At 41.0% G+C, this 22,045-nt stretch overlaps 1 protein-coding gene across 2 annotated transcripts in view; it reads left to right on the top strand.

Moving 5' to 3' along the window:
• KLF3 (KLF transcription factor 3) overlaps positions 1-11,002 on the top strand; it is a 34,110-nt gene extending 23,108 nt beyond the window's left edge. For both annotated transcript variants that reach the window (XM_024573615.2, XM_045182751.3), the window contains 2 exons: positions 4,356-4,516; positions 7,198-11,002. In XM_024573615.2, the coding sequence (XP_024429383.1) occupies positions 4,356-4,516; positions 7,198-7,379 (343 nt within the window). In that variant the 3' untranslated portion in view covers positions 7,380-11,002. The remainder of the gene's footprint in view (positions 1-4,355; positions 4,517-7,197) is intronic.
• The last annotated feature ends 11,043 nt before the right edge of the window (positions 11,003-22,045 follow it).

Genomic DNA, 22,045 nt, shown 5'->3' with positions numbered 1-22,045 from the left:
ACCTTGGGACCTGGAATGGAAGCACAGGCTTCCAGCACGTGACACGTGGATTCATGTGGGAGCCACGGAGCAAGATGAGAGAATCTCTCGATAAACAATGCTGTAACACCGACAGCATCGTGACAGTGACCTCAAGTCACCATGACTTTGGCAGCTTACAACATATATCATTTTTATCTTGTTTCCCCTCCCCACTCTTCCAGACTATGCATACATAGTTCTTCCATAATCTTAAAGTTTACCGGTGAGCACACTGGTCTTGGACCCCAGCTCTGCTCTCTACCATGTGTATGGGCTAATCATATAATCTTCCTGCTCCTGTTGCCTCTTAATTTTCATTACTGGTTGCAATTATTTTTCTTGCTGTAATTGTCTTGTGTTACGGTGCTTTCAACATTGGATTCAGCAGCCAGCTTCCTAGTACTGAGGCAACAGTTGTGGTCTCCTCAGGGTCCCTTCCATCATCTGCTTCCCATGTCACCTTTTCTGCAACTTAAGCAAATGATCTGCCTACATTTCTACTTTATCATCTCCATCCCTCTCCCTTAAACAGTTAATTCTGCAAGAGAACATGAATTCTCTGGTGTTAGAAGAGCTGTTTTCTGGAAACTCCAAATATTTAGTGGAATGCACATTCAACCCAAGTAGGTGCCTTCATAGTAGCTCATGTATTAATTGCCCATTGCACCAAACCACAGTCATTTTTTGCTGTTCTCATATACTCCCTGATAGCTGGAGAACGACTTTTCTTACCCAGCCACATCAGCAGTAGAGTGTCCAATGGACTTGTACATTAGTGCTCCTCACAATTGCATAGCATCCCCTTCACCTCCAAAAGAAACTTTTCCAAGTGGTTTGAAAGAACTTACTTTATTCTCCCATAACAAGCACGTGGGAGACAAAGCAAGTAGAGAACGAAGGAGCCAAGACATAGATAACTTGCCTATAATAATAGTGCTGACAGCAGAGGGGGCCTCGGCTCGGTCTCCTGCTTCCAGATGCGGGCTCTGTCTAACCCATATCCAGCCGATTTCATCTGTTCATGCACTCTGGTGAAAGGAAAGGCAGAAAGACTAACCAAAGTTGGCACGCGAGTAGGCCGCATTACCTCCGGTGTTTATTTTTCTTTTTTTTAAAGAAACAGGTGAAATTAGTTTTAACGATTGATTTACTTAGCCCAGTTTTTTTTTCTTTTTTAGATTTTATTTATTTATCTTTAGAGAGGGGGAAAGGGAGGGAGAAAGAAAGGGAGAGAAACATCAATGTGTGGTTGCCTCTCAAGTGGCCCCCACGAGGACATAGCCTACAACCCAGGCATGTCCCTGACTAGGAATCAAACTGGCCACCTTTTGGTTCGCAGCCCGTGCTCAGTCCACTGAGCTACACCAGCCAGGGCTACCTCTGTTGTTTATGATGATAGGTGTCTCTGACAAAGTAACTGACAACGTGACTTGGACTTGTCAATTGTTCCTGCACAGGTGATGGAAAAGATGCTATGAAGCCAACTGCCCACATAGGGAGGGACCCATTGACTAAAAGTGGTTACCCCAGCATCTAGGTTATTACGAATTACAGTGTAAAGCATTATAGAAGAATATTTAAAGGCAACATGCTATGCTCCGAATGCTGGCGAAGAGAAAATATCTTTTTTCGTTCTTATTTTGAGTAATGTTCTTTTGATGATCTCAAGCTGGATAGCTTTTAATGATTAATGAGCAATATGCTTAGTCTAATGCTGTGACCTAAGAATGCATTTTGCTTCCCCAAAAAATTCAACAGATTAGCCACAACCGGGACATATACTCTTCAAGGAATTTTCTCACAGATGCGATTAAGTAATGTCTTGGAGTGTGCCCAGTTGCAGCCCACATAGGAGGCCAGCTAGCTGGGAAGGAAGGGATCATGTGAAACCAAGCACCCAGTACCATTGTAAGGATGCAGCCCCAGTATTTGCCTTAGGAAACCCTTCCTTTAGAAGTAGACTTTAAAATACAGCTTCGAAATCCATTTGCTTGATCATAGAGCTACTGCTCTGGAATGATTTTGTAAAGGCACTCAAATGTATATCAGATTCCTTTGGCTGTATATATGCATACATGAAATATCACAAAAAGTGTAAGGATCAGATTTCCCTATTTACTTGTGCATATGAATGGTAGCAAACTTGAGAGGTCAGCTTAACCCAAAACAATGACCAGGTCTCTGATGTTTAAAAGCTGTTCTGACTTCTTGGTTGTAATGATCCCAGACAACCTCTTTAAAAATGAGCAGTGAGAAGACCAAGAAGGGTGAGATCCCAAGGTCCTGATCTCTAGCCTCAGTCTGTCCTAACATCTGGCTCTTTGGAGATGGGGTGCTAAGTACCCTCAGAATGAGGCAGATGTTAGCTGGTATAGAGATTTCCTGATGGGTGTTGGGACATCCCAAAAAACTCATGAAAATAAACAGTGTAGGGGCAAAGTTAGCAAATAGAGTTCTGAACCTCAAGTTATGAACAGCTGCTATCAGGTTGGTTCCCAACCCATGAAATCCAGTAATCGGGAGAGAGTTCTCAAGTCATCTAGAACACCCCCGTTATTCAGAGCATAGGAGAGACATATTTTTTCTCAGCATTTTATTTCCACAAGTTCTCTTTATGAAGATAAAACATTTTCAATCAATGGCATTAAAGTTGAAAGTTAAATAAACTGTTAACTTTTTTAATTGAAGAATTTTAAGTTGATCGTTTAGATTTATAAGAACTTTATCTGTCTGTAAACCTCTCACGTCTCTATTTTCTTTGCTATTTGTACGTTTATAAAATTTAAGTTACTGTCTTTTCTCTGCCCCACTAGTTCATGTTTACTTTCCTTGTATCCAAACTTGGCTGTTCTATTTTTCTGTATCTCCCCTCTAAGAAGCATCAGGGTAGGAAGGTGAAGTGTGATTCAAAACTGAGTTTTCTTTGCTAATAAAAGTGAGAAATAAGTATGGTCATTTAAACACACCTTTTATTCTCTTTTTAGTCACTTCTTAGCATGCCTAAAAATGCACTGATAAAGGATATGTATTTACATTTTTGCCAAGATAAAAAACCAACTTTTATGTCAGGGACTCCCTTTTGATTTTTTTATGACTAAATTTTATTGTCCTTTTTTATCTCACAAGTTTGAGTGTTTACCCTCATTAAATTCTTTGTTTTCCTTCTCACCAATCTTTGTTCTCCCAATTACATACTTGTATAAACATTCTATATACGTTATTTGGAACATCTTAAGAACTTTAGGTTCAATTTTTTTTTTTAATGTCTTCTGTTACAGTTGGAGGCCAACTACATAAGCTTGTAATGTATCAAATAATTAGTCATTAGGAAAGCAAATGAATGGATTAGAATTAATGAATGGATGAGAGTTTTTAATTATTTAACATTAATCAGAAGAAGTCTGAGAAAACTACAGACCTTTCCCAGCTTTTCCCCATCCACCTTTACTGTCCAGCTACCTGTCTGAAAAGGAGAAAGTCCCTAGAGCTGAGGTTTACCCCGGTTGGATTTGTGCAGATGCAGGCAGGTGAGTCTGGGTGGGAGCCATCAGAACGGACGTCCGGTCCCGATGGAGCTCCTGCGCCACAGTGTCCCGGGCGCAGCTTCCTCTCCTCGCCTGAGTGCTGGCCCTGCCCCAATGGCCTCCCTCTGACAGGAAGAATAGTAACAGGAAAGGTTTGAACTGTGAAAGCAGCAGGGCCAGCTTGCTTGCTTGGTTGGTTTTTTAAAGAACCAGCATTTGAAAATCAAATGTGAACTGTCGATTTTTAAAAGACTCCCACTAAATGCCAGTTATGGAAAGGATAAAATGTAGGTACATCCTATAGTGTGTTTGCCTGGCATGCAGGAATTTTGACCTTTCCCTAAGGAATGATAAATGGAAATAAGGACAGCCTGTGAAACATAGCGGAGTGTCCAGCTTACCTAGTGCCACAGGATTCTATCAATAGGTAACTGTCGAGGCACAGAGACTGCTAGCACTCGGCACCTCCCAGCAGCGTAGCACCTAACTCTTCTTACTGTCGTTACTTATCTACATGTCTGTCTCCCCCTAGAGTGTGAGCTCCTCGAGGGCAGGAACCCTGTTTTTATTCATCTTTGTGTCCCGGTGCCAAGCACAGTGCCTGGCTTATGGTAGGTGCTCGCTCAATGTTTGTTGAATGAATATATAGCAGTGCTTCTTGGGTTGATGAGCTAATTCTTTTTTTGTTTATTTTGTTGGGTTTTCTGTTTGTTTGTTTTTGCCCAGCATTGTTAATGCTTTTGGTAGACAGTAGAAAAGGAAGAGCCTTGCTTTCACTCAACATTTTGCATTTGACATTGGCTTTCGCAGGAATCACCCTTCAGTCATAGTGCAGCCTGGGAAGAGACCTATACCTGTGGAGTCTCCGGACACCCAAAGGAAGCGGAGGATACACAGATGTGACTATGATGGGTGCAACAAAGTGTACACTAAAAGCTCTCACTTGAAAGCACACAGAAGAACACATACAGGTACCAGAAATAGAAGACTCACTTTCTTAGGAAGAATTAGAATAAAATGTTAAGTCAAATGTTCTAACTTTCAGAGGTTATTATGATGAAATTTTTTTTAGGCATCTGAAAGTTACCATAACCACTTACAGATGGTCTGTCATGAAAAATGAAGTTTTTGATAATTTACTTTTGTAATAATTAGAATAGATTCAAGGCTACGTCTAGCAAAGTCAATCGCTTGCAGTCCTGTACTCGGCAGTGAAGGCGAGAGAAAGGGACGGAGCCTCCACTGAAACAGAGGGGAGAGTGCCCTTAACCGTGGGCCTGTTTCATCAGGACGTGGTCTTCATGGGGGCTCCCATTTAGTAAATGTACGGGGTCTGTCCCGAATGTATCTGGCAATTTAATATGAAAAATAGAGACATTTATTGAAGAAGATACAAGATACATTGTATGCAGGACAGTGAAGCCTCAGTCCCCTTCAGAGTAGGCACCTTGGGACCTCACACAGTTCTCCCAGTCACCATCAGCTGCCCTGTCATATATTCCTGAATCTCACCGACAGTCTGAAATCTCTTCCCTTTCAAAGGTGATTTTAGTTTTGGGAAAAGCCAGAAGTTGCAGGGTGCCAAATCTCGGCTGTAGGGAACTAAGTCAACGGAGTGATTTGATGTTTCACCAAAAAGCTCAAGAGATGTGATGCATGAGCGGGCACATTGTCATGATGAAGCTGCCAATCACCAGTTGTCCATGGCTGCGGCCTTCTGAATCATCCAAATAGTTTCCATGGAGGAATGTTGAAGTTTAACTCAAAATTTGATGCAGATTCATTGCTCTGCTCAGTCATTTTGAATGTAACAGCCACACAGCACAGTACACATGGGCACTCAATGGCATCTACCACCCCCACGGACTAGTACAGTGAAGGCATCATTGTTCATGCATGTGCATTCCAGTCCACTGTCCTTGGCTACCAGGGTACATGGATGTCATACAAACCATTCTCGTCATACTAACAACAGCTGGTCTTTTTCCGGACAGACCTCATCATGTATTATCAAATTCACAATAGCAAAAATCATTTCTTCATGCAGAATAAATGCATCAGTTTATAGACATGAAACTTCGGTAAATCCTCTCTTCCGAAACTGAGGAGACTCTGATGAGATTGCCGGCCATAGTTCTGGAATATTTTCCATTTTGCCCAGTCTTGAGTATAGATCTTGTGAAACTCTTACATAGCTGAAGAACACATAAAAGTTCTGTGGGCTCTTAAACGTATTGTAGCAAAATATTTAAAGGGATTTGTATAATATTGTTTTAAACAATCTGATTAACTGCACTGAGTGTTGGTGATTAATGTTTACTGTAAACCTCATCTGACCTAGCCGCAAACTCTAAAATGTGAACTTCTAGTGTAATAAGAATTTGTCTTCATGTATATTGTTCTTCACTCAGAATGTAGATTTTTTTTTTTTGATTCCTACAAGTCATTCTTATTAGGAAAATTTAAAAAGAGAAGAATCTGGGATTCAGAAGAGAATAGGGAGGGAACGTATGTAGCAGAATGGAAGTGGAATTTTTCAGTGAATTTTGGGGAGAGGAAGCCAGGGAAAATCAACCTACCTACTGCTGTTCTTGGGCCAGGCAGAGAGCTCAGGGTGATGGATAGCCTTGCAATTAGAAGCTCCCAGTCACCCAGACCTGTGTCAGAAGTGGATGCTACCAAATTCCAGCCTAAGATTGAAAAGACCAAATTCAATATTTGCATAAGAATTCAGATGTAGGAAAAATACCTCTTAGTATTTATCTTCTGTGCTGCAAAGCAGATAAGACAAATTTTGAATATCCCACCGAAAGGCCAAGGAATGGCAGTCATGTAAGGCTTCTAGAGAACAGGGAATGGAAATTCATTTGTGATGCCCATTACCTATTCTTACTAATGTGAACGTGTGAGATAGCCATTAAAAGCCTTTTTCTTTGTAAGGGTCTTCATCGTGGCTCTCCCTAGGGTTTTCCCACAAGGGTCTTCTGGTCCTCCTCTGCAAATTACCCTCGTCCAACCGGAGGGGACTGGAGAAACCTGGCTTCTGGCAGGGTGGGGGGGAATTACTATTTTTAGTGCTTCTGATTACAGCATTATTCTTAGGCATACTTATTATTGAGTGAACAAAAGATGTTGGAATCCCAACAGGTATTTTAGTTGATAGAGATTCCAGATTTTTGGAAAACTATTCAAAAGAACATGAAAATCCCACAAATTCTCAATTTGGACTTTCGAATGGCTAGAACTGCACATAACTAAACTCCTAAGCAGGTTTAAGACTTGACAATAGACGAATACCGGTCACCAGGTATTCCTTAAGTTATTAATCCCCACTCTTGAGGACCAAACCAAAATTATTTAGCCCCTCAGAATGGATTTCTGCACCTTTCTGCTTTAAGAACTCCTAAAATTACCTCCCTCCTTTGAAGGGGCTGGGGCAGCAAGCCAGTGAAATATTAAAGAGAATTATTTTTATTGCTTGTCCTATAGTGGTTTATAAGGCACTGTTATTGAGAGACAAATGGATAAACACACCTTTGCAATAGTATGTTAAGAACTTCAGCTCAAAAATTTAATGTTACTGCCTTCACTAATAGTCTTTTGCTGTCAAAAAAAAAATAAAATAAGCTCTTTTCATTTTTTCTTTTTGCAGGAGAAAAACCTTACAAATGTACATGGGAAGGATGCACATGGAAGTTTGCTCGGTCTGATGAACTCACAAGACATTTTCGAAAACATACTGGAATCAAACCTTTCCAGTGTCCAGACTGTGACCGCAGCTTCTCCCGTTCTGACCACCTTGCCCTCCACAGGAAACGCCACATGCTAGTTTGAGTGTCCCCGCCTCCCGCCTCGGCGCGTGGCTCCCCACTCCCCCAGCTCTCTCATCCTCCCCACCCACTGTCTAACTCATTTTTTACATGTACATTTTAATTTTGATTCAGCTGGTCTGAATCTCTGAATTTATATCATTCAAACTTCCATATGGTCAGTAGTAGATATTCTAATCCCCCCTCTCCTTACCACGGGTCAGACCTAAAGAATGTGAACACTTTTTTTCTTTCCGGGGATGCTAAGCAAACCCTTCTTACAGATACGTTTAATGTAATGAGAACAAGGGATCATGTAAACTAACAGAACCAATTGTCGGTTTGTCCATGTATTCCTCTAAAGAAGTAAATGTATTAGAAATACAGTATCCAGCCTGGTAGTCCTTGCCAGAGACATTCATACCTCTGAGCCCTGTGATCGCATTGTGTGCTGTGCAGGAGAAAAGGGGTGGATCCCTTCACAGGTTAACTAGAAGGGCAGCAAGATGCCAGGCTAGTACAGTCAGCTCTTTCATCGTCCTTCACCAATCTTGCTTGTCAGCTTGGATTTGTCACGTCATCTAAATTAAGTCCTCTACCCTCCTTGGTGCCTGCAGCTAATAAGGAGGTCTTTGTCACCACTGGAAGATGGGCTAGAGCTGTTGATGTAGGTGATGTCTGTCAGTTCAAGGGATGTATTTGCATTGCATGGGGTTAGAGCAGAGGACAAACAAGGAAGCCAGCCAGGGCTTTTCAGTGAGCTTTTATCATTTGGTTAGCTGTGCAGGGCGTTCTCTAGAGCTTCGGTCTGTGCATGTGCAGCTGTGTAAAGCTGTCCCACAAAGGCAAATACTGATGGGGTCCCCCATGCACCAGTCAGTCTCCTTTCCTACAGTGTCCTTAGTGGAGGTCATCAAGCATTGACAGGGACACCACAAAAAGAATTGCCTAGTAATGATTTAAAAAAAAATCTTTCAGATAAGGTCTGAATGGCCTTTTACCCGACCTACTTAGAGCTTTTTATCACAAACAAGGAAATGTCCAGTGGTAATTATATCCCCGTATCAAATTTCTCCCATAGCTTTCATACAGAAAGTGTGAGCTATAAGGTGCCAAATTGGCTGTCATTTGCATGCATGACACATATCATGAATAAGCATCTGCTAGTGCTTTGGTAGGGTCAGTAAGACCTGAGTGACACTATTTGTAAATAGTTGTGAAGCACACAGACCTTTACTTGGGGGACAGACTTCTGAAAAATACAGAAAATCACAGTTCAGGGATTCATACATGTAGCTCAAAAACTCACAAACGTTTACTGTCGGGGCTGGCAATCTCCTTGTACTATCAAGTATCCTGTGAGAAGAACAGACTGAAAATGACTCGTGTTTATGTTGAGGATAAATAGCACCATTATTTGGGGGAAGTTTTTCAAAAGCAGGCTTTTGAGCACCATAGTCTACATGCCAATAAAAATAATTCATGTGTAGAGATGCTATTGGTCCTAAATTTGAAGGAATTGGTGGCGGTGGTCAAGTGGGGGCGTGTATAACCAAATGGCCCTTCATCAAGGATGGCGAAGAATGGCATCCTGAAGATGCATCCCAGCCACAGCTCAGGATCCAACACAACCTTGCCTGGGAGGAATCCACAGTTTTGAAAGCACCAGTGAATAAGTGATTCTGGAGGCCTGCGGATTGTGTGGGAAGCTTGCTTTGGCGCCGTGTTCATAAAAGTTAGTTGTGAGGACGGTGCACCCAGGAGATCCCACTCAACAGCTCTCTGAACCAACTGAAGGGAAATGTGATTGAGAAAAGTAATGTTATCTGGCACTTGGGATTTTTTGTTTTGTTTTTTAAGCACTGCAGAATTTGCTTAGAATATTAAAACATCCTAATTGGGCCCTTCCTTTTTTTTTTTTTTATGTGTTGCCACTAAGATACGAATTGAGGGATAAAAATGGCTCTTGGAAAAGTAGGTATTGTCTGTATTGTAAATGCTTTGTCACATTCATGCCAAAGTATTTATTGAAATAATTCTTCCAGAACACACTGAAGAATTAAGTTTGAATGCGAGGAACTTTTTTGTTCTGATGGAGATAACCAGTTCATGTGTTCCAACCCACAGAAGGTGGAAAGGGGGGCGAGAAAGGGTAGGATTGACCTTTGTATTGTTAGTTTTGATTTTGAGTCCAGTTAATAGAAAGTTTCATGGGTTCTGATGAAATTTAATGTGTGCTATGGCATATAAAAGTTCTGTTCAAAAGTGCAAGCGAGACCCTGTTATATTATTTAGCTTGCTTCGATTATGTTAACAGTTCATTAACAGAGTTCCTTTTTAACTTGGGGGGGAAAAGCAACCCAGAGAAACCATTCTCTCTTCCCATGCTAGACTACATACTTGACCAATCGGCTCTTTCCAAATTTTACTTTTTTATATATATTTGTATTTTACTATGATAGTTGAGAAATTTAGTCATTTTTAGCTGTAATTGTGGGAGGCCTCAAACAAGATGAGATGCCCTTGAATGTGTGGTTTTCATGATGTGCCACGTTACTATCCATGGTGATTTTAATTGCAATATTTAAGTAGGTGAGAATGACTTGTAAACATGGGGTTAGTGTTGTATAAATTGTTAGAGAATTTCTTCAGTTATCCAAGTGTCATCTTGAGGACGAAGTCAGAAAAATTCCATCTGAACCCATCATATTTTAGAACTTTAAAATGTGAATCTGCATCAGAAATGGGCATTAACGTTCTGAGTCGCCTGGTTTGGAGAACGGGCTAGCACCACCGCTGTGTTCAACTGAGGAAGTGCTAAACATGCAGAACTTTCAAGAGCCTGGGAACAGATTTACAGGGGAACTACGTATGTGTATTTTCTTACACCCATCTGCACTATCAGTGTTGCACTAATGTGGAATTTGAAAGAGTGTTGCTGATACTGTATGTCTGCACATCATTCCTGGTTGGATTGTTTTAAAGACAATCTCAGAGATCTAAAGTTTTACAGTAAATCCGCTGGTTTGAAAATACAGTCATCTTGAAGGAATTGCTTTCATACATGAAGTTGCTCAGAGTGGTATTTATTCTCTTCTTGGTCAAGGATAATAATTTCTAAATGATTGCAAATTTACTTCAGAAATAATACATTTACAAAGCCATTTTCCATGCATTAAACGAGGGCTACAATATTATGTTTTACAAATACTAGCACTTTTTTTTCGCTGTTATGTACTTAGTGTTAGAGGGTCAAAATAATCTTTCTGCTTAGCATCTCTTAACCCATCCCTGCAAATATAGCAGGATTATTACATTGACAGTACTTTAATACTTGTATAAACTATGCAGAAATTTTTAATAAAGTGTAATATATTTTATAAGCTAATAAGAATGAATGGGTAAAGGTTTTTAGCATGCATTAGTATACTTGCAAATACTGAAACATTTTGGTAATCTTTCTTACTAAAGATGTGAATGTTTAATGTACCTTCTCTGTTTCTACTCTGTAGTCCAATGGGAATTCAGTAATGACATTTTGTCATGTCAAACTGTGAACATGAATTTGTACTGTACAGCCCTCATATACTATATACAGTATGCAATATATGTATTATATACTTGTTAATAAAACCATCAGACTATTAAGTATGATCATGTGATTACTACATATGCAGGGATCACAAGGAACAAAACTTAGCAACATAACATGGAAGAGACCCTACTTAGAAATTTCCAAGTAAATCACTCTGATAGGCAACCAATTGTTGATGGAGGGAAAGGAAAGCAGATAAACTGAAAGCGGCACTAAAGAAATTAACTCTGCCCTGAAGCTGTGTTCCCTGTCTTCTGATGATGGCCAATAGCAGTGGCTCTGCTCAGGGGAGGGCAGGTTGGGATGCCAGTGGAACCATGCAGATGTGTAAGTTAGACTATTAAAGACCGGAGTGACCTGTGTGTGTTCGCAGCACAAAACTCAGCAATAAATTGCCCTTCAAGGGTACGTTCATTTTCATGTATAAACTGAGCTTGTTACCATTTCCTGTCATCTGAGGTGGCCACGGTCATGATGGGTAGGAATGGTGCTGTATATATTGGGTTCGTAAGCTGTCGCTAGTAGTGCTTGGCCGTCTTGAACTTCATTCAAAATAATTTTGTTAGATTGTATTGTGACAGCTGTCAGTGTGCATTAAAAAAAAAAATCGAAATTGGTGAATTTTTGTGTGGCCATTTTAATATTGAAGATGGAGAAGATACACATTTTCAGTGTATTATGCTATCTTATTTCAAAGATAAAAATGCAACTGAAACACAATAAGATTGTGCAGTGTATGGAGAAGGTGCTGTGACTGATCAAACATGTCAAAAGTGGTTCGTGAAGTTTTGTGCTAGAGATTTCTTGCTGGGTGATGCTCCACGGTTGGGTAGACCAGTTGAAGTTGACAGCGATCAAATCAAGACATTAAGAACAATCAACGTTATACCATGCAGGAGTTAGCTAGCATACTCAAAATGTCATCAAAAAAGTTATTGGTAAAAATGAAAATTGTCTTTTATTTTATGGAAAAAATGAGAGAGCACTCCAAGTTAGATACACGTTGTAAATCAGAATTCTACTTAAACTTATTACTTGGGCAGCAGGGGGTCTGTGGTTCTCAGCAAGTCTAGACAGACACGTAGATTGCTTTGAGTGCTTCTGCACATTCCCTCTCAGCCTCCTGAGTGGTCTGGGTGAAGGACAGAAGACAGGAGCTGCATCTTCAGGCCCCTAGACCATAACACATTCGCTGTTTCTTCCTTCTGTCATGACTCGGCGCATTAGCATTCTCCAGAGAGACACAACCAACATTCCCCTGCCCCGGGTCAGGCCTCTGGGACCCTCGCAGAAGTCCACTCACTCAGAAGTCCCCTCACTCGCTACGTCAGACATCCTGCTCCACAGCAGCCAGCGGCGCCACCCTTCCAAAACAAAGATCTGATCATGTGGCTGCCCCACCTTTTCAAATTAAAATCCTTCCAGTGGCACCCGAACTGGTTCTTCTTAACTCAGCCCTGCCCCCTAAAGCCTCATCGATTGTCATTAATTGAGCACTTACTGTATGCTCAGCACTCTTCTCTGCACTTGAGGGTATTACTCAGTTTAATCCTCAACACTGTAAGGCATGTAGCTATTAGCATTCTCTTTATACAGATGGAAATTGAGGCACAGACAGGTTAAGTAATTTACCCAAGGTCACAAAGATGGGAAGTAGATGAGCCAGGTTCAAATTCAGGCTGTCTAACTCCAGAGACTGCTCTCTTAACTATGACACCGATTTCTGCTCGGAGGGACCTCCAGGTTACATTAGCGCCTCCTCTCACAGTTCAGCCCACATGCGCTTGCCTTTGCCCACATGGGGCCATCTTCTAAGAAGCCCTGCCCACCACCCCAGGCCCCACTCATCCATTCCTTAACCAGAAAAATGCTACTAATTCTTCAATGATCACACGGCCAGAACTCTCCAAGGGCTGAAAGAGGGGGGAAATTTGCCGATTTCCACAAATGAAACTTGATGCTTTTTTTAAATGTCAGGTATATGGAGGTATAATTTACATAAAAATCTGTGCGTGTGTGCATTTACCAATGAGTTTAACAAACACATACAAACACATAATCACCACAAGGGAGACCTAGGACAATTTCATCCTCCCCAAATGCCCTCAGGCCTCTTTGCAGTCAGTCTCTGCCTCCAGGCCTGTGCTATTCCCCTGCACTTCCGCCTTTTTCAGGATGGACGGAGCCTTTGGGGTATGGCTTCTTCACTGGGTGTTACATGTTCATCCACATTGTTACATGTATCAGCAGTTTGTTCCTCCTAATTATTCAATATGGACGTACCATGGTATGCTTATCAATTCTCCATCTGAAGTCTATTTGGATTTAATAGACTAAATAATTTGAGGCCACTAAGAATAAAGCTGCTACAAATATTCACATACAGGTTTTTTGTGTTAACATAAATTTTCACTTCTCTTGGACAATTGCTTCAGAATGCGATTCCTGGATGGTGGGTAAGGGAATGCTGGTGCTGTGACAAACTGCCAGGCTGTTTTCCGGAGTCACTGTACCATTGCCATTAACACCAGCAGCAACGTGTGCGTGGTCCGCGGTGCTCCACGGCCTCACTGACACTTGGTGTCGACAGTGTTTTGTTTTGTTTTATCCATCCTCATAAGTAAGTGGAGCAGTACCTCACTGTGGTTTTACTTTGTATTTCCCTTACGACTTACGATGAGCATCTTGTCATGTGCTTGTTGCTCTCCATATCTCTTCTTTGGCGGAGTGTCTAGTCAAGTCTTTTGTACATTTTTTATTAGGTTGTTCATTTTCATATTGAGTTTTGATAAATCTCTATCTATTCTGCATATAGGTCCCATTTTGCTAATATTTTCTCCCCATCTGAAGCTTGTCTCTTCATTCTCTTAACAGTGTCTTTTGAATAACAGATGTTTTTCATTTTGATGAAGCTTAATTTATCAGTTTCTTTTAATGGATCATGTTTTTGTGTTCTATCTAAAAAGTCTTTACCTAATCCAGGATCACCAAGATTTCCCCCTACTTCTTCTTCTAGAAGTTTTATAGCGTTAGGTTTCACACGTAGACCTGCTGGCTGTCCCTGCCATGTTTAATTAATGTGAGCAAAGGCACTGCGTCTTCCCACCACCAAGCACAGTGGTGAGAGAATGTGGGGTGGAACCCTGTGGTCAGTGCTGGCCCAGCACTAACCACAGAGAAGCAGCCTTCTCTTCCCCTTCCAACTAGAGAGGCGGAGGAGGATTATGAGAAGAGGGAGCAGGAGAAAGAGACCTTGTAAATGCAAGTATGAAGTCCCAGACTCATCTCTGAGTGGCCCAAGCATTAAAACTGCCCAGCGGCAACAGAGCAAAAGCTTTGAGACTCGAACCGCAGTTTGGAATTCCAGCCAGGTTTCAGACCGGCCTCTCAGGCGGGCACACTGGGGCAGTCCAGAACAGCACTGCAGAGGTTCAAAAGGTAAGTTAATATTCAAACCACAGCCCACAAAAGTGGGCCAGGATGTGTGTTCTAAATCTAAATGGGTTGACTGCCTGCTAAAATAGAAGACTTAAAGAGGAACCAAAGTCTCGTAACACGCCACACAGCATTTCTAAGATATAATCCGAAACTACTTGGCACAGCAAGAACCAGGAAAATCTCATCCTGCATTAGAAAATAAATCAGCAGATGTTAGTACCCAGAGACAGAAGTGTTGGAACTATCTGACGAAGATTTTAAAGGAATGATCATGAAAATTCTAAAGGTAATTAACATTCTTGAAACAAACTAGAATATCTCGGCAAAGAAATCAAAGATATATTAAAAAAGAATCAAATGGAAATTTAGAAGGGAAAAAATACACTATCTGAAATAAAAGTACTCACTGAATGGGTCGATAACAAAGTGGAGATTGCAGAGGAGTCAGTAAACTAGAAGATAGATCAATAAAAATTATCCAATCAGAGCAACACAGAGAAAATGGGAAAAAATGAACACAGCCTCAGGGGCTGGGGGAAAATGACCAAAGATCTAACAACATTCGTGTCACTGAAGTCCCAAAAGGGAGAAGGGAGTGTGGGCCTTAAAAAATATTTGAAGAAATAATGTCTAAAACTCTCCTAATTTGTTGAAAGACAAGACAAACAAACAAACCCTACAGATTCAAGTAGCTGCCTGAGTCCCAGAAATGATGAACTGAAAGAGATCCCTGCCTAGACACATCGTAATCAAACTGCAAGATGAAAGGCAAAAAAATGTAGGTTAGACATAGCACGCATGAAGCATGATGTTGAATTTTTACACTGGCAACTCTGTGGACCTTAAATACTAGAATTGTACATGGTTTCATTTTATAAAAACATTTAATAACATGTTATAGTTTATATAATATTATATAATATTAATTGTAGATATTTTATTAAAACACTTAATAATATCTCCAAAAATTAAATGAAACTTCTCAGCTTCTCCCTCTGTCCCACCCTGGTTTTCTCACTCATGCAAGACTCATTCGGCATTACAGGTGCTGCTCCCCACTAAACCACCTGCATGCACATCTCTGTCTTGGGGAGTATGGCCAAAGAGCCTGACCTAGACAGGTGACAACTGGTCTAGTGGCAGAAAGAAGCACTGGCCCTCTGTCTCCTCTTTCCAAGGGTGGTACGGTGGGACAATCAAATGGTGAGCTTGCTGGTAGACCTTGTTAAATGTACTCTCATTTTATAGCTTTGATTTTTAATTGTAGATTTGTAAATGTATGATGTGGTGTTCATTTGTTGTGTTCTTGCCCCTGGTATCACAAACATCTGGAGTGGGCCTGCTGCCTGCTCTTCCCTCCTGACTTCCATTATAGTCTCTAGTTTCTGTGATAGAGGAACATGATGGATTTTTTTTTAATTTAAATATGTTTATTGATTTTTAAAAGATTTTATTTATTTATTTTTAGAGAGGGGGAAGGAAGGGAGAAAGAGAGGGAGAGAAATATCTATGAGTGAGAGATATACCAGTCAGTTGCCTCTTGCACACCCCCCACTGGGGACCTGGTCCGCAACCCAGGCATGTGCCTTGACAGGAATCATACCAGTGATCTTTGGGTTTACAGGCCAGCACCCAATCCACTCAGCCATACCAGCCAGGGCTGTTTACTGGTTTTTTAGAGAGAGAAGCATCAGTTAACCAACATCAGTTGCTTCCTGTATGTGCCCTGACCAGGAATTGAACCCTCAATCTTTTGGTGGATGGGATGACGCTCCAACCAACTGAGCCACACCAGTCAGGGTGAACACTATTGGTTTTGTAAGATGACCTTGAATCTGGCAAACAGGATGAACTACTTTCTTAGTTCTATTACTGTGCCTGATGATGTTATTGAGTTATTTCTTATGAGGATATTTATAGTTCCTGCAATAATAATTATTTGATTTTTCCCTTCAATCCTCATGTCTCTTATGACTTTTCCCTGTCTTCTGGTATTGGCTAAATTCTGCAGTATCATGTTAAGCATTAGTGGTATCCTTGCCTTATTATGATCTTCATGGAAATGTATCCAAAACTTCTTTAACAAATATGAATTCTGTTATGGGATTTTTTGTATACTAGCCTTTTTGGGTAAAAGAGTTTCCTTTCTTTTTCTAATTTCTGAGTGTTATTATTGTAAACAGGTGTTAAACCTTAACAAACATTCTTTATTCAGGTACTGTTATGGTCTTTCTCCTGTAGACCATTAATATGGTAAATTACAGCAACAGATTTTTAAAACGTGGAACCATCTCTTATATAAAGCCTGCTTGTGCATGGGATATATAAATATGTGTATGTTAATGAAATGTAAAGTTTGTTTAGTTGATGTTTTATTTAGGATTCTGTATCTATGACAGTAAGTGCAATGAGCTTATAATTTAATTGCCTGAGCAAGGTTTCACTAGCTTCCCACGCTGCGTGGGAATAAATGAAGACCAACAGAGAGAGAACAGGCAAAGGCTATTCATCCAGGGCCTCCTAGAGCAACAGAGTCAGCCACCATCACTTGCATTTTGGCAGAGACTCAAAGGTGGGCAGCAGAGAGAAAAGCTTTGTAGTGGAAATTTTTTTTAAAGGAAGGGCTTCAAGGACCCCTCGATTGGAGGCTGTTGGCATGGGGGAAGCTGTAGGCAGGCTGACTAAACGCCGGGCGTCCTGCATGATTGGTTGGGGTGTATATTTGGTTTGGTCCTAAGTTGAACCTACATTGGTCCTAGGTTAGACCTCCGGACCAGTTAGTTCTAAGCTAGAAGTGGAAACAAAAAGTAGGGAAATTGTCAGTTATTAATCAAGCCCTTGTTATTTGGGCCCAATGGTTATGGAAATTCTGGTTTGACTTCCTGTACTGTTTGCTAGAGGTATTGGTCTGACTTCCTACAAGTCTGACTTGCAAATAGTAGGTTGCCTTCCTGGGCTGGTTACTGTAGATGATGGGTTAGTTTCCTGGGATGATTACTGTACTTGTGGGTCAGAGTTCTACTTTCACACATGATCTGGCCATGACCCGTTTGTATATTTAGTTTCTCAACTGAGTTGTACAACTTCCCCTCTTTTTAAATTTTCTGGAACAACTTATGAAAGACAGAGATTCTTGAAAGTCTGGCAAAATTCCTCTAAGAAACTGCCTGGGCCAAATCCTTTTAAAAAATGTAGAAAATACGGAAGCACACCTGGGTACTAGTGTAAACCGAAAGGATTGGGAAATCTGTGCTTACAATCCTTGGTGCTGACTTATATTTTCTGTGGTGGAAAGGTTTCTTTCAAAAGAGGGACAAACTTTACATTACTGAAGAATACCTGGAGCCCCTCTGTAGTAAAGGCTGCTTTCGTACCCACTGGAGTTCACTATCACACCCACGTACCTGGCATGCATGTACTGAAAATTCATGATTTTTATTTTTTAACTTGAGTTACTTAGTAGTATTTTATTCAGTTTACAGATATCTGGGACTGTGAGTAGACCACTGGTATGGAACAGACCAGTCAGAAATGCACCCTTGTACGTATGAGCCCTTGGTATGTAGGTTATGTGTATTACTACACATTAATGTGTGAAAAGCTATTTAGGAAATGATTTGAAAAGAACTGGATCACTATTTAGAGGAAAATAAGCTGGATATTCTGCCTTATATCATATAAAAAATGAATGTCTGATGTAAAAAAACCCTGAAAATAATATAGAAGACCCTCATTGTAAGCTCTAGGTAAGGAAAGATCCCTTCAACTAGACTGAAAACATATAAACCATATGGCAAAATTTTTATGGATTTTACTGCACCCAAATTAATTCCTTTCAGCAGACTAAGTCAGCAATAGTTAACAGAATGGGAGAAAATATTTCCAATATCCTTATGAGGACCGTACAAAGAACACATGTACAGCCACACTGATAGATCTCCAAAAGAGCAGAGTGAGAAGAGCAAGAGACAACATTAACTTGGCATGCCATTTGTATAAATCAGATGCACAGAACCGTACAAATCAAAGTGGCATGTTTTACAGGAATACATGCATGTTTAAAGTCACAACTCAAAATGTGTATCAATGGGAGTAGAAGAAAGAGTAAAGACTAAGGACGAAGGAAAAAAAAAGAAAGAAAGAAGACATACATCAGCTCAGAACATAAGATCATCATTAGTCCATATATAATTAACTCAATTCCGAGGAAAAAATTAGACTATAAAATATTTATAAAATGTCTAGTCTAGTAATCTACATACTAGCCATAGAGTTGTTAGCTACCTTTCCCCACTACTATCTTCAAGACAAGAATCCAGCCTCAGCTTGTTGCACATATATTTTTTTCAATAAACAGAAGCTTTCAACCTTTGATAATCAGAATTGTTTTATTAAAAATAAAATGGTAAGCAATCAACTGAACTCAACATTTGAAGTGGCTAATACTTTCCAAGGACTCTCTTTCCTGATTAAGAATGGAGTGAAACAATGGGTTGCATTTGAGCTTTTCATTAGATCACATTTAATATACCTTTAATTTTGCCTGCCAGGCATTGCAAAAATCACTGCTACGGATTTTACAAGAATTTAATACATGGGAAGACAAGGTGGCTGGGATTAAGTCAGACATTATCTTGGTAAGTGGGAATGACAGAAAAATCAAGGAGAGACACAACCTTATGGAAGGGCTGGGGGGTGGGGAAGAAGAACAGACTAGGGGGTGGACAGGCAGCTGTGCAGGAAATGGGTCTTGGAAATGCAGCGCAATCAGACAAGAGTGGATGTAGGCTTTGTGGGACTAAAAGCTTACCCATTTGAGGGACAGAAAGTGACTCCTAAGAAAAATAATATTTAAAAAAGAACACAGAATCAGCTATAATTATGAATATTTCAAGTGAGAAAAAGAATCCCGATAAGCCATAAAATGTAAAAGCTAATAGATGTTACTGCAAGCAACGCTCTGGGGCAGATGGTCAAAACCGCCTGACAAAATCTACAGCAGCGCAGTCCACCCTGCTCAGGGGCTGTCTCCTCTACGAGACAAGCCGTCATACAAACATAGCGCAAAAAAATAAAAAATAAAAGCTGACAGATGTTAAACATTACAAGATGTATAAATATAATGTCTCTTAAACTGCCTGACCATCTCTACAATTCTTGTTTTCTGAGTTTTGGGGGGGTGCATAGTCTTTGATGGCCTCTTTCTATGACAGTAATTTCATAATTTTTAAATAGAAAGACAAATAAGTCTTTTCCTCTACTATGGTTGATTAAAATTTGTTTTTTATTACTAACAATTGGATATATAAAACATGGGACTTCATGCGCAGATGTACTCACGTTTGAAGGACTGCTATAGGTTTTTGCCCTATACATAAAGAGATTCTGAACAAAAATCTGTTTCATGTGATTCCATCAAAAGAGAAAGACATATAAGCTTCACCTAAAATTATATTTGTTGCATTATTGAGTAGATTGTTGACAGGAAAGAACTTCCGTTTGGACCAGGTGTTGGTGAGAACTCAGTCCCTCGCCTATGACTTTACATGCCTGGTGACTGGGAGAGTTTTCTGTGGACTAGCTTCTGACCCTGTACATTTCAAACCTAACTTCTCTTCCACTGGCACATCTGGACCGAATGCCACGGGACACACAACCTCTGACCCTGCAGCTTCACGCTTCCACGCAGGCTGAGCCAGCAAGTGCGTGATAAAAGTATTCTTGGACCTTGTTCCACCCTGGGAGGAGCTGATGATAACGCAGCACAGAAGTAAAGTGAAGACCCGACTGTGTCCTACTGAACCCAAACAAAATGAAATTGCCCAGTTAATATTTCTTTAGGTGAATCCCACAAGTGTTTGAAGCTGCTCTAGTCACATTAACACAAGCAGAAGTCAGAAAGAAAGGCAACAGTAGTCTTGACTGAGTGTGGTTTAAATAGGGTACTTCTGCAAATTCCACAAAAACAGATGTTGAGGGCGTGCGATGCCGGTGCCCTCCCGGAACCTGGAAGGGGCCTGCAAGTGAGGCCTTCGTGGTGGCCTCATTAGGTTCACAGTCCATCCCCCTCTGACCCAATGGGGCTGCCGGCCTGGCTGATGGTCCAACCCACCCACAGACCCCTGAGGAGCACAGACTGCAAGTCCTCATCTCCGAGATACTGACTCAACAGTGGGAAGGGCGGTGGTGGTTTTGGAAGCTAAGTGGGATGGGGTAAGTTATGTGTGGAGAAGGAAGGTAGGAGAGAACAGAGGGGACTCACAGAGCTGTCCTCTTATCTTAAATAAAGGAAAGAGAATTCATTACCTCCAGGGCTGGCCTTAGCATCCTATGAACTCGTCATTTTTAATCTCGTGGTGTTTCAAGAAATGATGGCTAGGGCCATCTTCTCCAAATTGCCATCACTGCCCTTCCACCACAGCCCCACACACCATACACTCCTTTCACATTCCCCTTCCTACCCTTTTCCATAAGGGGTGCACACACACACACACACCGTGCATCTTCCTCTGAGTTACCGCCATGAGGGCAAACACTACGTCAGAGCTGAATCTGCCGACTGCAATCTCAGACTGGCCCCTGGGAAACCAGAACTGCTAGGTCTTCTCCCTGTGCTCTGCAATGGGCCTCCATTCCATGGGAGGTACAGTTGTACCTCCACTCACCTCCTGCACAGACAGATCAGGTGAGTGACCAACTGGGAGAAGCAATCCATGGGGAGGGCTCCTAAATCTGAAGGCAGATTTTTCTTCTATAAACAAGCCTTTATTTTGGCACTCCTAGAGGCTAAGAGACTTGATATCATAACTATAAACTCGAGGTACCATTTGAATAATCAAATGCCAATAAACTGTATTTTTAAAACAGTAACAGCCTCTGTTATGAAATCTCTTTGTTTTTTTAAATGCTTCTGCTCCCACGTGTGTAGGCTTCAGAACAGTTTGCCTGAGTTCACTGTCTGCGTTGTCCCTCACCATTCAGAACGCCTGGCAAGCTTTTTAACCTCTCTGAACTTCCGTTGCCTGGTCTGTAAATCAGGGGCTGTTCATATCTGTAGGATGAGGCTGTCAGAATTAAGTGAGATAGTGTTTGCAAATTTCTTAGTGCAAGGTAGCACTTTGCTTCATAAATCATAGCTATTGTTTTCACGATATTACTGTTTGTGCTTTCAGAATGAATAAGGGAAGCATACAAATGAAAAGAAGACCCCAGAGTTGCCGAGGATTCAGGAAAAGAACATTCTCCATCACTGTTAATAGGAAGATTAATAAAGACTTTTCAGAAAGGATTTTGATAGTGTTTATCAAAATTTATACGACACATCTAATTTCTAGGAATCTGTTACAAATTGACCTAAACTAATTTGATGAAGTGACAACTGCCAGGTTCTCCTGGTGGCATTCCAATGACTCCAGTGAATACAGGTGGATGATACAACTTAAAGTTTATACCTTGACCATGGGTTTCTGGTTAGGGCACTTCACATACTAACTAACTGCCCTGTAGGTGCACACCCTGGGGGAGAGGGAGGAGGTGGGCATGTGCTGGTAACCCAGGGCAGAGCAGAATTGTGTTTCTTGCAGACAACTCACTCCCAGGATGAAGAAAGGGAAACCCTGTGCCAAGCATGCCCATTATTGTTCCCCAATTCATGGACT

The sequence above is a fragment of the Desmodus rotundus genome, chromosome 4 (assembly GCF_022682495.2).
Source record: "Desmodus rotundus isolate HL8 chromosome 4, HLdesRot8A.1, whole genome shotgun sequence".
Taxonomy (NCBI): domain Eukaryota; kingdom Metazoa; phylum Chordata; class Mammalia; order Chiroptera; family Phyllostomidae; genus Desmodus; species Desmodus rotundus.
This window is presented reverse-complemented; position numbering and strand designations above follow the sequence as displayed.